Genomic DNA, 15,220 nt, shown 5'->3' on the forward strand with positions numbered 1-15,220 from the left:
AAAGATGTAACAAGTAACACTGTAAAATCAGTTTCAAGCTATCCCTTTTGTCTCTTAATTATCATTCCTAGTCTTTTTAGCTTCAGTAAAAATCATTCAAGTTAAGTAAATTGATTTTTTACTTTTCTCTCGATTATATTGGGGCAATTCCATGAAAAGTGAAACCAGTAGGTCAAAATTTCATATTACAGGTATTTTGCTATATTATACATCATTGTAAAGCTTGAAATGTGTATTTTCAGAATATTGCATTGCTTTTTTAATAAAAATTAAATAATAAATTTTTTTCCTAGTTGGAAGTATGATAGTCGGGTCTTCAAAACAATCGGAAAAAAGTACCCCATTTTCAAACTCTTATTTCTAATAGCAAAATAAAAATAAACGAAATTAATTGCAGTACAGCTTAAACTATTAACATAATACTATAGTAACATGCATTTATTTTAATTTTTTTACAAAATAAAATTAGGCAATTTAAATTTAAAAAAAATGAAGTTCAATGTTACGTCCGTAACAAAAATTTAACAAAAGTTGTCGTTACTTCCTAAAAAATCAAAATTAAAAGAAATCCTTTTTTGTCCTTTTAGCAATCCATCAGAGTAATTGTTTACCATAGTTTAAAACATTAGAATTTCTTTAGTTATAAAAAAAATGGCGTTACAGACGTAACATTTTTTGTTACGGACGTAACAAAAAGCAGTACGTTACGTCCGTAACACCTGTATATTTCCAATTAAAACGAAAAACAGTACAGGATGGGCAATGAAAATATAGGGTATGACATGTAATATGATATAACAAAACTTCTAATACTGTGATTTTCAAAATTTTATTAACATTAGTGGATATTTAATTTCATTTTTTAAAATTATTGAAATACACATAGTCACCTCAGAGCAACATTAAGACATCTAATCCTAGGAATAACATTAAGATATCCCACTGTTGCTCTGAGGTGTTCCTCTCAAGGTAAGATTTTTTTGTCCTCCAAATCATGCAATAAATTCAATTGGTGTTAATAATTCTAGATTAGCAATTAATGCTTAATAACATGCATAAAAATATTCTAAAGGGTTTCTTAATTTCTCAAGCTTTGCTTCATCAATGCACTATGACACAAAAAAAGTAGTGTTCTCCAAGTAGATTTTTGTGAAAATTACTTGATCATTTAACGAGATGAAATCCAAAGCATTTTGTGCGTAATTTTCATTAATAAAGTTTTTTTTTTCAAAAAAATTGATATTACGGATATTAATTGCAGTTTTTCTCTTTAAACTTTTATCATTCTGAAAGCATAGCCAAATTGATATGACTTCTTATTTAAAAACTAACTTAGAGATAATAATTTGTTCTGTTTAATAGTTTAAACCAAAGTTACTGAGTTACTTTTTATTGTTATTTACTCTCAACAACAACAAAAAAAAAGATACGTAGATTACTGTTTCATTGAAACATTGAATATTTTATAGTTTTAAAACTTAAATTAAAAAGCATAGTTAGATTAGAGTTAAAAGTAATAAATATTAAACTAGCTACATCTGATTCTCATATAAAGCACATTTAGTTTTGAAGCAAGATTTAGATTACTTAGGCAAATGTTGGCCAAAATGCATTTTTCTGATGTCAGTTTCGACCGTTTTTTACCACCTTTGGCAAAAACGTGCCAATTCTATCAAAAAGCGATCGAAATCAAAGGCAACTGTTAAACTTTAAAAGAAATTTGGCAGTTAATATGTTTGTTGAGAGATAGAGAAAATCATTGAAAATTCTCAAAATGTAAAAGTACTCCCTTGTAGAAGCCCCCCCCCCCCCCTCCCCTCCATGTTCATGTTAATAATTTGAAAAAATTATTTGTAACTGAATAGTTCCACTTTTGTTTTGCTTAATTTCCCCTTGGATAATATTACTTTTTATGACACACCAATTTATATTTTATATTTATTTACATGGCGGCATATGCACGGGGGCGTGCTCCCTACCTCCCCAAATCTTTAAAAACTATTAAAGTGTAACTTAAAGGGTCAAAATAATGTGTTAATCTAGACCATTGCACTCTCTTAACAAAAATTATTAGTATACATAAGCTTTTATTTGCTTTGTGCTATTGGCATATCAGACATGTTACGTCCGTAACACTTTTTTGTTACGTCCGTAACAAATATATAAATTTCTATCATAAATTTTACAAACAATATCCATGAAAACTTTATGGTTTTAGAAAGCTTGAAATCTCTAGAACAAGTATTTCAAAGAAAATTTTAGAAATCTATGAATAATTCACAGGAATATTGGCAATTGTATGACAATGTATACATTTTGCTGTTTTCTGAGTTACGTCCGTAACAGGTAGTTTTTAATTTTTGTTACTTTTTGTAATAAAGCAATCTGCACCCAAATTTTTGATAGCATTGATAACACCAAGTTATACAACAGAAAAAAAAATTGTAGCTTTTTATGAAACCAAATTGAAATTATGCGTGTTTAAAGTCTGTGATTGTTACGTCCGTAACGGTGGAATTGCCCATTGTCAAAACGAAAATCCCTTAATGTTGCGGATCAAGCAGAATTGCCAAAGAGTGAATGTGATATAAGGCACAAAAATATAATTTCTGTTAATTTTTTAATTATTAACCTTCATTTAATCCGATGCTCATACAAAATAGAAATTGGGTTTCATGCACGAAAATTAGCTGTAATTTTAATGTTTTAGGAGATTTTTATGATAAAATAAGATCGTTTCTATACATCGAAATTTCTATATATCGAATTTTTTTCTTGCAATTTGCTACTTCGATATATGGAGGTCCGACTGTATCTTGACATTTGTCTATCTTAAGGGATAGTTGTCCATCTTAAGGCTCTTGCTGGTATATTTGATGAGTATTATATAATTTAAAATAATTTGCGGAGGTAGGGAGATAAAAGCATAACGGAAAAAGAACATAATTCCGGTATTTTCAGACATGAAATTATCGGAAATATGTCCGAAAATACCGGAATTCGGTAAAATACCGGACCACAATCACCCCTGATCAAAAGCATTAAAAAAAAATTGTAAAATAAATATTTGTTAGGCTTGTAAAATAAATGTTTTTAATAAAATTATTTTAGAATTTCATTTTATTGTTCTATGATAAACATATCATTAATATCTGGACACAGTTGAAGCAAAAAGTAAATAAAATGAAAAATAAACCATTGATTCAGCATTTTAATTTTTGACTCATAAAATGGAATTCCACTTTAAAAACTTGAAATAAGTGTTGTTACAAAAAAAAAAAAAGAGACTTTTCATTTATTTGCATCCCAATAAAGCAAAGTTGGCTTGAAAAAAGAATAAAATATGATTATCATCGGATGTAAAAAGATTGCGTTTTTCAAAATTTAGGCATTTAAAGATAAAAACGGTAAATAAAGGAGTTTATTTGAAATTAATTATCCTTTTTAGCATCAAAAACTCAAACCCATATAATTTTCTTGCAAAATAACTGTTAAACATCGCACCGCCAGACGCTAAGTGAGGATCAGTTTGGAAGTTGGTAACCCTATCTGAAGCGATCACATCGACAATTTTTAATATTCAATTATCTTTGCCCATTGAGCATCAGCAAAAGTAATCTTTCTGATTACAACACGATATTTAGTGCTTCAAATGAAATATATCGTAAATTTTATGGCAAACCTTCAGTGAACCCTGGCAGGGGTGGCTAAACTGTGCCGAAGAAAGTGAAAATGTGTGATGTTTGAGGCATCCTGGTTCCATGCACTGAGGTTCAACCAGTTTTTGTGAGCAATTTGTGTAGTGATATATAAATTATTAAATAAGCTCATTAAATGCATGGTTAATGCTCACTGCTGCGAAAGAATAGCAGTTTTTTCATTAAAATATGATAAAAAGTGGACTTTTTAGGGTCCTGTATCTCAGTGCACTGAGGGTCAGTATAGAACTTACTGCCTACATTTCAAACTAGAGTATATGTATTTTCACAATCAAGTGACAGAACTATAAGCAGATTCTTTTCAAGAACACAATACGTATTTCGAAACAGAAAAATGAACTGTTTAATTTTCAATTCAATCAAAATATCTGAGTTTAAACTTTCCTCCAGGGACTTCCAGATACTATTTAGAATACTAGTATGATCAAAAACTTACCATAAAAGAGTTATAGACTTGAAAATAGACTGATTATGCTTTCTCACATACTTTATAATATGATAATTGGAAGCAATGTGAAAAAAAAGGTTATTATTGCGGCAAAAACGTAAGTTATACTTTTTGAAAGTGATTTATGTACATTTTTAATTATTTTAATTAAGATAGCTTTTTTCGTTTGTACCGTGCATTATAGTTTGTTGACTTTCGTTTAATCTGTACATTATAGTGACAAAAATTATTTTCTCTGCACTAAACTACCATGATAGCAAACAATTACTCAGTCATATTTTATTACTTATGATAAAAGCAATACTATGACATTATAAAATAAGGGTATAGTTGCGTAACTGACTAGTGGAACAATAAAAAAAAAAAAAGACAAAGCATTGTAGCTTGAGTACAACTAACTGGATGCATTGTTAACTCTTATGCAATTTCCTCATCTTGACTTGTATTTTATAAGCCTACAGAACCATTGCCCACACTTATGTCACTTGTTTGTGTAAAGCTATACACTCTAATTTGAAATGTACTCGTCAAGTTCTATACTAACCTTCAGTGCACTGAGATACAGGCCTCTAAAAAGTACATTTTTTATCGTATTTTGATGTTTTTCTTTCACTTTGCTTCCAGTTATCATATTATAAAGTAGGTGAGTAAGCATAATCAGTCTATTTGCAAGTTTATAACTCTTTTATGGTAAGCTTTTGATCATACTAGTTTTTTAAATAGTATCTGGAAGTCCCTGGAGGAAAGTTTAAACTCGGAAATGTTGACTGAATTGAAAACTGAATAGTTCATTTTACTGTTTTCAAATATGTATTGTGTTCTTGAAAAGAATTTGCCCATAGTTCTATCACTTGTTTATGACTGAAATGCAGGCATCCAGTTCTTCACTGACCCTCAGTGCACTGGGATAAACGCTCATGAAAACTGCACTTTTTGGCATTTTTCAATACAAAAAACTGCCATTTTTTGACAGCGCAGAGGGTGAGCCATTCAACTAACGAAAGCATCGAGTAATTTTTATATATTCTTACACAAATTATGTACAATAACCATCATTGAGCCTAAATGCAGGGAACCAAAGGGCCTCAAACATGGCACTTTTTTATTTTTTTCGACAAAGTTTGGCGAACCCTGAAAGGCTGCACTGAAGGTCAGCCAGAAAATTGTCACCACAAGAATTTTTTTGGGTGATGCTTAATACACAAAAATTATCACATTTCAAAAAACGTTGATTTGAAAACACCTCTACTAAACTTTACGAATTTTTACAGGTCTCCAAAAAATTTTTTTAGGAAAAGAAAAAATACATGTCTTCTAAAATCTTTAAAAGAATCCACCATAAAAATTTGAGCAAAATCAAAAATGATGTATATCCGAACACCCTATTTCTGCCCGGTTCTTTTAAAAACTGGCTCTTAATTTTTTTCAAAGAAACCAACAACAAGCGTTATCTTTATTTGGCCATAGTAGTTACAGTGAAGGACCATTTATACGTTTCTCTTTTGTACGTTTTTATCAATTGTACGTTTTCAAATCGGTCCCTGCAGAGTCTAATACTCATTAACCTATACCAATTATAGGATTTTTCATTTGTACGCTTTTTGCATACAGTCCCCTCAAAAACGTATAAACGGTGCTTCACTGTATTTATCGCTTGCAGGAGCATCACAAGAGTGCCGCTTTTTTTTTTTTTTGCAAAATTAGCAGATTTTGTATAAGTTGATCCCTCTAATTTAACTTTAAAAAAGGTTCCAAACATTATCGTTTTTACACACGGAAATGTCCTGCGCTTTTTGATTTGAAATTTGCTCTTTCAATAAACAGTTTGTGTAAATCGCTTTTGTTAATCAGAATTTTGTGAAAGGTCCGTTTTGGTTGATCGAATTTTTGTGAAGGGTTCGTATTGTACTTATGGATTTGTTTGTTGATTGAGCTGTTTAATATTTGCATATAAGTAGGAGTGTTTGCAGGCTCTTCCCCAAAAATTGTTGTTAGGAATGCCTTTTTATACTATTTGGTGTTTAATAAGAGAAAGGGGAGGCTTGGAGGTCCCTCTCTGGAATTTTTTTGAAATTTAAGTATATATTTTCTGAAACACAATTGTTTGCTGTCTGTGGATTCTTGAAGAGAAAGGATGAGACTCGGGGATTCTCTCCGGTGCTTTTTTGATATGAAAGCTTCAAAAACGCAATTTTAAATATTTTTAGTGATGCTAAAAACCAGGGGATTCAGGGGGCTTCCCCCGGGAAAAATTTCGGAATTGAAGTCCTAAAAACGCAATTGTAGGCCACCTCTGATGACGTAGCAGAAGACATGAATTGCAGAACTTTTCCCCAGAAACTTTTTGATGTAGGAGTTCCAAACCTGTTGTTTTAGACGGTCTTTGAATGATGTTGAAAGATGAAGAAAGAAAGACATGGAGGCTCCTCTCTGGAAATTTTTCGAAATTGAAGTTCTGGAAACACAGTTGTAAGCCATCTTTTATGACGTAGGGGAAAGGAACGGGGTTCAGAACTTTCCATCGGAAATTGTTCAAAATTAACAGCCTTGAAATGCGACGGTTGGCCATCTTTGGTAGCGTTAAGGGAAGGGATGGGGTCAGGAGCTATCCCTCAACTTCTGAATATTGAAGCTTCAAACACGTAATGTTAGTGGATTTTCATTGATGATAGGGGAAGGGATCAGGGGATTGCCCTCAGATTGTTTTTGGAATTGAAGTTCTAGAAACGTAATTGAAGGCCCTCATTAACAACATTTTCGAAAAAGTTTTCGATTCCAGCAATTTTTTCTGAGTTAAAGTTCCTAAAATTCAAAATTTGTGACGATCTTCGATGACATTGGAAAGAGGGGGTTGAGGGACTCTCCCCTGGAAAATTTTTGGAATTGAAGTCATAAAAATACCATTGTGGGCGTCTTTATGTGATCTGTGTTGTGTAGGGTGGGGGGAGGGAGAGAAAGTTTGGCGACCTTTTCCCGAAAATTTTTCGAATTTGATAACCTTTTGGGAGGGGGCGATCGCCCCAATCGCCCCCCCCCCTGTGGATCCGCCACTGGGAACTGGTGCTTTGACACCAGTTCCCAGTTTCTCATCTCATTAGAAGTGGTATTTTCTCTCAAAATCAACGGTAAATAGTATGACCAAGAGATGCATACAAAGGATGTTAAACGGAAAATTTTTGCTTTATATAGACTGATTTTCATCTTGTTCTTCCAGCAGGGATGAGTGGTCAGAGATTGCAAAATAAAGGAAATCTAAAATTCACCGCAAAGACATTCAGAAAGGACGATGTCTAAAAATGCACCAAAAAAGCTTCCAAAAGGGAGGATGACCAAAAAAGTGTCTAATTAATCAGCTTTAAAGATGCAATAAAAATTTCCCATGCTAATTCGCTTTAAATATTGAGGAAAAACTGAAGATTGCACCTATAGTAGCCTAATTTTTCAAATTTCGGTTATAAACATGTCAGGCCGTAAAATCTTGCACACGGAGATCAAATAGACTAATTTAACAGGTAACCAAGTAATTTTTCATACGTTTAAGAAAAGAATTCCCATTAAACCCATAACAAAACTTATCACTCTGAAAATATTTAAAATTGTGGGGAGGGGGGGAGGGTTACATCACAGCCTTCAACCAAAAGATGAATTACAGATCACTGAAGTTGCAAGGTTAATTGATCATGAAAACTGAAAAATCCCAAAAACCTTAACAAGTTGTAAAACCTAAACCTAAACCAAATCCGATTGAGATTCCCCGAAAATATATGCTTTCCAAAATGCATAGAAAGAGCAAAGATACAAAATTCTTTAAAAATCCGAACCTGGGTGTCAAACCATGTTATTTTGGTTAATTTTACATGGCATGAACATACAACTCAAATAATGTTAATAAATATACAAAATGATAAATAAAATGAGTCGAGTTACAGCCAATATAGAATAAAACTTTCAAAATAATTGAATCATTTTCAAAATCTCAAACAAGACACGCAATTTTCAGCAACGGATGTTTCCGGAACTGGCGTTTATGGTGGAAGGGAATTTGCAACCTATTAAATATTCCTATTTTGACTATTGGATATTGTTAATTGACCCTCAAAACTCAAAAATTCACCATCGCCGAATTTTAAAACACCATGATTGATTTTTGATGAATTTTTAAAAAACCCACGCGCAAAAGTACACTCTTCTGAAACGTCACGAGCATACGTCACAGGGCTCTAGGGGGCAGTCTTCCGGGGAAGATCCCCTGTTGTCGCTATGGACATTTTGACGGTGCCGATATTTTTATTTTTTAGAAATTTAGTAACCATTTTTCAACACACTATGGAGACTGGATCCGTTAAGCACAGTCTAGTAATCTTCCTCAAGTAACATCAATGATGATGTTCGAATATTTCCGAGAGGATGAGAGATTTAATGTTCCAGAAACTTGATGCCAAGTGCATCTTAAACGAAGCCAACTGCACTTTCCTCGGTTTCTCCTTCTCCGCTGAGCTCATCGGAAGAGCGGAGGATGTCACTTCCTGAGCCATTTGACGCCAAATTCTCTTGAACTTTAAAAATTATTTTTAAAAAAACTACTTATCGTATCGCAAAAATTTTTTCACCGATGATGTTCATGCATGTTATTCTATCATATAAAACTAAAATTGAAAAATCGAAAACTTCCCTATTGCAGTGGCTGAAGAGTCCCCAAAAACGCTTTTCAGGGCATTTCTTACCAGTCATGGCAGAGACCATGGAAGAAGTGTGCAGAAGCCGAAGGACATTACTTTGAAAAATTTTAAGTGTTTGTGCAAATCTGTTCAATAAATTACTTTAAAAAAAATAATTGCATTACGTTTGGAATAGACTCTGTATATATACATAGTGGAAAACATACAGAAAAGTATTTTAGTTGAATATAAATTTTTGAAATGATTACCTGGGTAAATACCCATTTTGGGTAGTTTCCCGGGTATATTGTATTTACCTCTAAAAATAAATACCCAGGTATTTTACATCACTAGCACACACAGAGTTCTAACGCACTATCACTAATTTTAAAACAGTGTAAAGTATTTTATGAAATAAATGCAAATGAGTGATGATATTTCCCTACCTATGGCATCTGCATTACTTCCCAATTGAATTCATTGCTTACTGTTTAAAAAGCAAGATGTTGAAGGCCATTTACAAATAAAGTGAAGCACCATTTATGCATTTCTCTTTTATATGTTTTTATCAATGATATGTTTTTTAATTTGGTCCCTGTAGAGTTTAATACATAATAATGTATCCTGCTATGTGTATTTTTTTTTCATTTGTACGCTTTTTTCATACAGTCCCTTCAGAAACGAAACACTTACAAAAGCTATTTTAAAAAATGAAAATTTTAAGGGGGGAGGGGAATGAATGCAATAAGAGCGAAGCTGCAATATTCGAAGCTTGAAGTGGCGAGGGATGACTGCATTCTGCATCTCAAATGTAAAACACTCTTGCAAATGACATTTTGAAGCAGTTTTTCATCTTTCGATCTTCATTCAAAGTTTTCAAATGAAAAAATGTGTTCACAGTAAAAAAAAAATCAAACTGGATAGCAGTAGTGTTGTTTTAAAATTTTTTCTAAAAATGCAATCTCCTGCAGCTGCAAAATTGCTATGTAAGATTTTTCTCTCTACTCATGATTTAAGCAAAAAATAGAAATAATAGAGTATGAAGGAATTTAATTTAGAACTGCAAAGACCGATCTAGGGATGGGGAGAAAATGCGATTGCTTCAGATAAGGCTAACAGTTTTAAAATTTTTGACATTTAGTGTCTGACTTTAAAATTTTTAGCAACATGTTTCAGCCCCTTCCCCGACTTTTAAACTCATTTTTTGTACCAAATTTCATGACTTATATGGGAGTACATACAGCATTTTATTCAATTACCATATCCATAAGGAAATATTAGAACATTGATTCACACAACGTTGCAAAGAACATGCATTACAAGGTTACATGGAGCCCCTTTTTCAATGCAAATAACATGAGTGTATGGATGAAAAGACATTTGACAAAAGCTTTTATCAAATGTATTTTCATCTCATTTATTTTTTTGTGTGGTACAACATTAAAAATCTTATTTGCCCCTTCAAACTCAATTTTTTTTTCCATTTATTTATTTGTAATGTAACCTGAATGAATAGTGCTCAATATCTACTACACATTTTTTTATATTATCTATTCATTGTGCTTTCATTTTATTTTTAGTTTTGTAACCTGAAATTTTTAATAAATGACAAAGGCAAAGGACCAGTTTTTTCAGTATGGCCGCAAGAAATGTTGGAAAATCTCAGACTGCAACACTCGGTGGAACTTATGAGCAAACTGAAAAAACAAGTAGCACTTTAAAAGTAACTTTTAATGAATTGTTTGACACCATTGCTTTTCCATTTATTATTTTTTTCTTGGACATAAAATGTAATGTTGCATATTTTCAGTATTTTCCGTAAGTTAACTCCCTATAGCCAAGGCTAAGGCAGAAATACATGAAATAGACCGCCAGCTCAGTCATTCCAGCCGAGGACTGCAGTTTCGTGCTTATTAACACTCATCAGCCCGGCATAGGAAGTGACTGAGTTGGAGGTGGAAAACGTCTAAGGAAGCCAAGAGTGCCAAACAAACTGGTAGCTTATATAACTAGAATTAGTATAGAGTTAGTATTGTATAGTAGTAGGGTTGCCAACCTTGGAGAAACAATTTGAGGAGCATTTGTGGTAATTGTGAGGAGTAATTTGAAAATTTGCAGAGCAGTTCGAAATTTGTATAAAAATAATTAAAACCACTTAACTAAAATTGTTTTAGAGCTTTAGTAATCATTTTAAGCACTGGTATAGAAATAATTATTTTCAAATTAATAAATCAGCTTTAAACACTATTTCAAAGCATCTTTAATTTCCGATATTTACAGGTTTGACACGATAATAACAAAATATAAGCTTGAAAGCGTTCGGCTGGGAAATGCGGATTAAAATAACTTCTTTGGGGAGCCTTGGAGTTATGTCATTTTTGAGAAGCAACTCCGCAAAATGCGAAGCAGTTGGCAACCCTTTAGTAGTACCTCCGAATAAGGGACAGTCCTGGAACTGGAAGTTTTGTCCATTGTTGGTGGTGTCTGCTATTTTGGAAGGATTGCTTTGAGAATTTTGCTGTTTAATTTTTTAGCCATTGTTTTTACATAGAACTACAATGTTAATTAAAATCATTTTGATTATCATCATGCTCTAAATGACCTATCATAATTGCATATTATTTACTATATTTGATTTTCAAAATGAAACTAATAATTTTGTCTTGCATTTCATAAAGATAATGTACACATATATATTACCTAAAAAGTAAATTAAATTACAATGAAAATGTTTACTTTTTTACTAATTCATATTGATATACTGATTCTGTTCTGTGTATACATTTGCAGTGTTAATGAGAAACATAGCCAAAAATATTTTGCTATAGAGGGAAATTAAATTATCTTTCAGCTGCTCATATCAAAGTTGAGTGTTTTTATGTGGGATATGAGCATAAAATTTAAAAAAAAAACGTTTGAACAAAAAAGCTTTGCGTACAATAAATTCCTACTATAACATATTTTATAATTTCTACATATAATTTTTTACTAGAAATTTCAAGTTCCTCAATTTTCCGGAATGAAAATTGAGGAACTTGAAATTTCTGTTTTTTCCGCTTGGGGGAAAAAACACAAATAACTTAATGACCATTCCTATCTTAATTAGTACTCGTGGTTTTCCCCGTTAGAGTTTGCCTTGGAATTATAATTGAATCGTTTATTTCAGAAACCTGTCAACTGACATTTTTTTTTCAAAAATGACATTATTATAGATTATGAATAGCCAACTTTAGGCACACTCCCTGATGCAAAAACATATTGAATATCAAGCCTTTTAGGGGGCTTTTATGGGTTTTGTTTTGTCTTGAAATCTTTGTTTATTGCAGAAACCCATCAAATGAAATCTCATGTTGACTTTCTGCAGCAAATTTCGTGTTCGTCTTGTCTCATTTTTATAAAGATGAAACTTCTGGAAATGGAATTAGAAAGGAAAATAGGATTCCTTTTAAAGTATTCACTTGCATCGAGTTTCATTACAACAACACTGACCAACGAAAAGTGGTTACTGAGCAGTTTATTGACGGTTTAACCTCCTCAACATTCACACTGAAAGAATATTCTACAGTTCCGATGCTCCCAACAGTGATCGAACGTTCACCTGGAAAGATGGAGATTAACGCAGAAAAAATATCAATGATTTGAAGAAGTTGGCGAATTATACTCCAGGCTATGAATATATTTTTGATGAAATCCTCCAGTAGCCTACGACCCAAGCCGCCTGCAGCATCGGCATAGTGTATGAAGATGAGTAGATTAAAAACTCAAACATTAGGCTTGGTCTACTATATGCATAGATGATATATTTTATGTTGTCTCGTTTGTCTTTGATTATTTCTTCATTTTTCATTTCTCATTCAACTGATATTTCAACTTTTTCTTTGATGTTTAATAAATTTAAACAAAAGGATAATATGCTTTTTTATTTACAACCTAAAACAGCTTTTCAAAATCAATATTATAGTCAAAAACTTTTTTTCAAGTAAAAAGTTTTATTTTATGCAGAAACCCTTCAAGTACAAAAATTTAAAAAAAGTTTTCCCAAAAAAGTAAAATTCTTTGAGGTTACCCCAATCATTATTTGTTTTTGCAATACAAAAAGAAATGCCTAAAAAGTTTTCTAAGCCAAAACTTCTACTTATTTTAAAATTAGGAAGTTTTTTTTTTTAGTTTTCTGAAAATTTAAAAAAGTGCACTTGAGGGGTTTCTGAAATAAACGATTCAATTATCGTTTAAAAAAAAGACTGAAAATACTGCTGGTTTCTGAAAGAAAATATTTTCTCTGAACTTGTGTTTTTAGTGTGTATAGAAAATGCTATATTTTAACATTTCTTTTAGTATTTCTAAGCATCATGCATATTCTTAAAATGTATTACCTTTTGATTTAAGATTATTTTTCATCTAAAAGTTCAAAAACAATACATGTAATTTGTGGTTTAATCTGCTTTTAAATAGAGGCATCCTAAAATGGAACTTAGTAAGCCAGATCTACTTCAACTTCTTGGAGTGTTGGAAGGAGAACTGCAAGCAAGAGAAATTGTTATTGCAGTTCTTAAGGTAATACTTGTTTTTAAACCTCAGTGACTCGTAAATTTTTACATTTAAAAATATAGGTTAAAAAAATTATGAAAATTGTTATTGGGAAAACTTGATACAGTAGAGTCTTGAAAATCCGAATCTCGAAAGTTCAAGGTTCGGCTTAATTCGATGTGCTCACTTAATATATATTCAGTCACATTTTTTAGTTCTAAAAAAATATTTTGATTAAAATCTGAAACGAGAAATCTTTCAAGACTGTCTAACTCATTTAATTACACGGTAAATAATAAAAAATTATTCATCAACTAACAAATATGGATTAAGAGATGAGTTGGAAATAATAACTAGACATTGATCAACCACAAGGAATGTAACATGTCTTTTAGAATACCTGATTGTACTAAAAATAGAAGATTCACAACTTATTTATATTATACAAATCGTTTACACAATCTTTATGCAATTCTAAAATTTTTACAACTAACTGTTTTTGTGTTATACAACATACAAGCATATGACAAAACTTATCCAAATGGTTTTGGGCACTGTCAGAATGCACGCTTGGGTTGCAGACAAGTTTGCACACTTGAATACGTACACAGACATCAAGAAGAAAAAATTCTTAATTCGTTTAGGAGGTAATTAAAAGCGAAATTTATGCTGAAATTTCAATGATAATATTTTTTGTGAAGACAATACTTCCTCTTCTCTGTACAAGTAGGTAAAAGATGCTCCTCCTTACGCCATCTAAAAGTAAAATTTTACTCTTAAATGTTTTCTGGATAATTCGAGTTTTCAGTAATCAGAGGTGGTGTGAGTCCCAATTACCTCTGATTTTCAAGACTCTACTGTACTTGTTTATATTCTCAGTTAATCAAAAATTGAAGTTGAAAATGCAATGCTATCAATTCTTAATGTTAGCTGAAGTACTATTTATCTATTGTTATTCAGTGAAATTTGTTTTCTGAGTTCTTAACACTAGAATTACAGCGATCTTTGTATACCTAAAAGTACGGCAGGGGTCGCAATGACCCCTGCCGTACTTTCTTTACTTTACTGCCGTTTGGTATCTCGCCAAAAAAACGGGCATAGTTTCCCACATAATGTTTTTTTTAATGAAGTTAGAAGAAACTAATTTATAATAATTGCTCTTTATTTTTGAGGATAGAGAGGTTTTTAATTTGTATATTACAAGGACAGATCAAATATAAATCAAATTTGTCTCTAGCGCTGCTGTTAGTAATTAATCAGAGGTTTTGCTAGCGTGCGGAGAAAAGTATGTTGGTAGGTAGCAATGTCTCAAGAAGAGTTTTTGTGCTCCCACACACATTAGAGATCTGGGCTGAATTAGTATGCCACGTATGAGCAGGAGGTGCATATGTCTGTTGCACAAGATATCCTCATTAAATTTCATGGCACTGAATTCTGTAATTTTCAGACAGCTGTACGCACAACTTGTGAAAGAAACACTTCATGCACTCAAGTGTATGGGTAGACTAAAAAATACAACTCATGCACTCTATAACTGTTGCCTTTTGGATGAAACACAGGCTGCATATCGCAACACATAACGACGACAAGCTATAAGTCACATCATTCTTCTCCACGAAAGTGCAAGGACACATACTGCCGGTTTAAAGCAGGAAAAATTGGAGAAATTCCACAGGACACTTTTAGAAACCTACCTAGGACAACAACAATTTGAGGGTGATGCATGTGTAGAGGAGTTCGTTCACAACTGGCTGTGCTCAAGTCCCTCTTCTTTCCACCACCAAGGCATCAGAAATTTGTCAGTCTGGTAGAGAAAATATGTATCAAATGAAGGAACTTTAGAAAAGGGATTGCTTACGTATATTATT

The 15,220-nt window shown here is 32.2% G+C and overlaps 1 protein-coding gene across 1 annotated transcript in view; it reads left to right on the top strand.

Annotated features, from left to right (window-relative positions):
* Positions 1–15,220, top strand: part of LOC129231251 (CTTNBP2 N-terminal-like protein) — an 88,637-nt gene that overhangs the window by 13,677 nt on the left and 59,740 nt on the right. The window contains exons 2-3 of the mRNA XM_054865529.1: positions 10,406–10,548; positions 13,278–13,379. Coding sequence (XP_054721504.1) covers positions 10,462–10,548; positions 13,278–13,379 — 189 coding nt within the window. The 5' untranslated portion in view covers positions 10,406–10,461. The remainder of the gene's footprint in view (positions 1–10,405; positions 10,549–13,277; positions 13,380–15,220) is intronic.

The sequence above is a fragment of the Uloborus diversus genome, chromosome 10, assembly GCF_026930045.1.
Source record: "Uloborus diversus isolate 005 chromosome 10, Udiv.v.3.1, whole genome shotgun sequence".
Lineage (NCBI taxonomy): Eukaryota > Metazoa > Arthropoda > Arachnida > Araneae > Uloboridae > Uloborus > Uloborus diversus.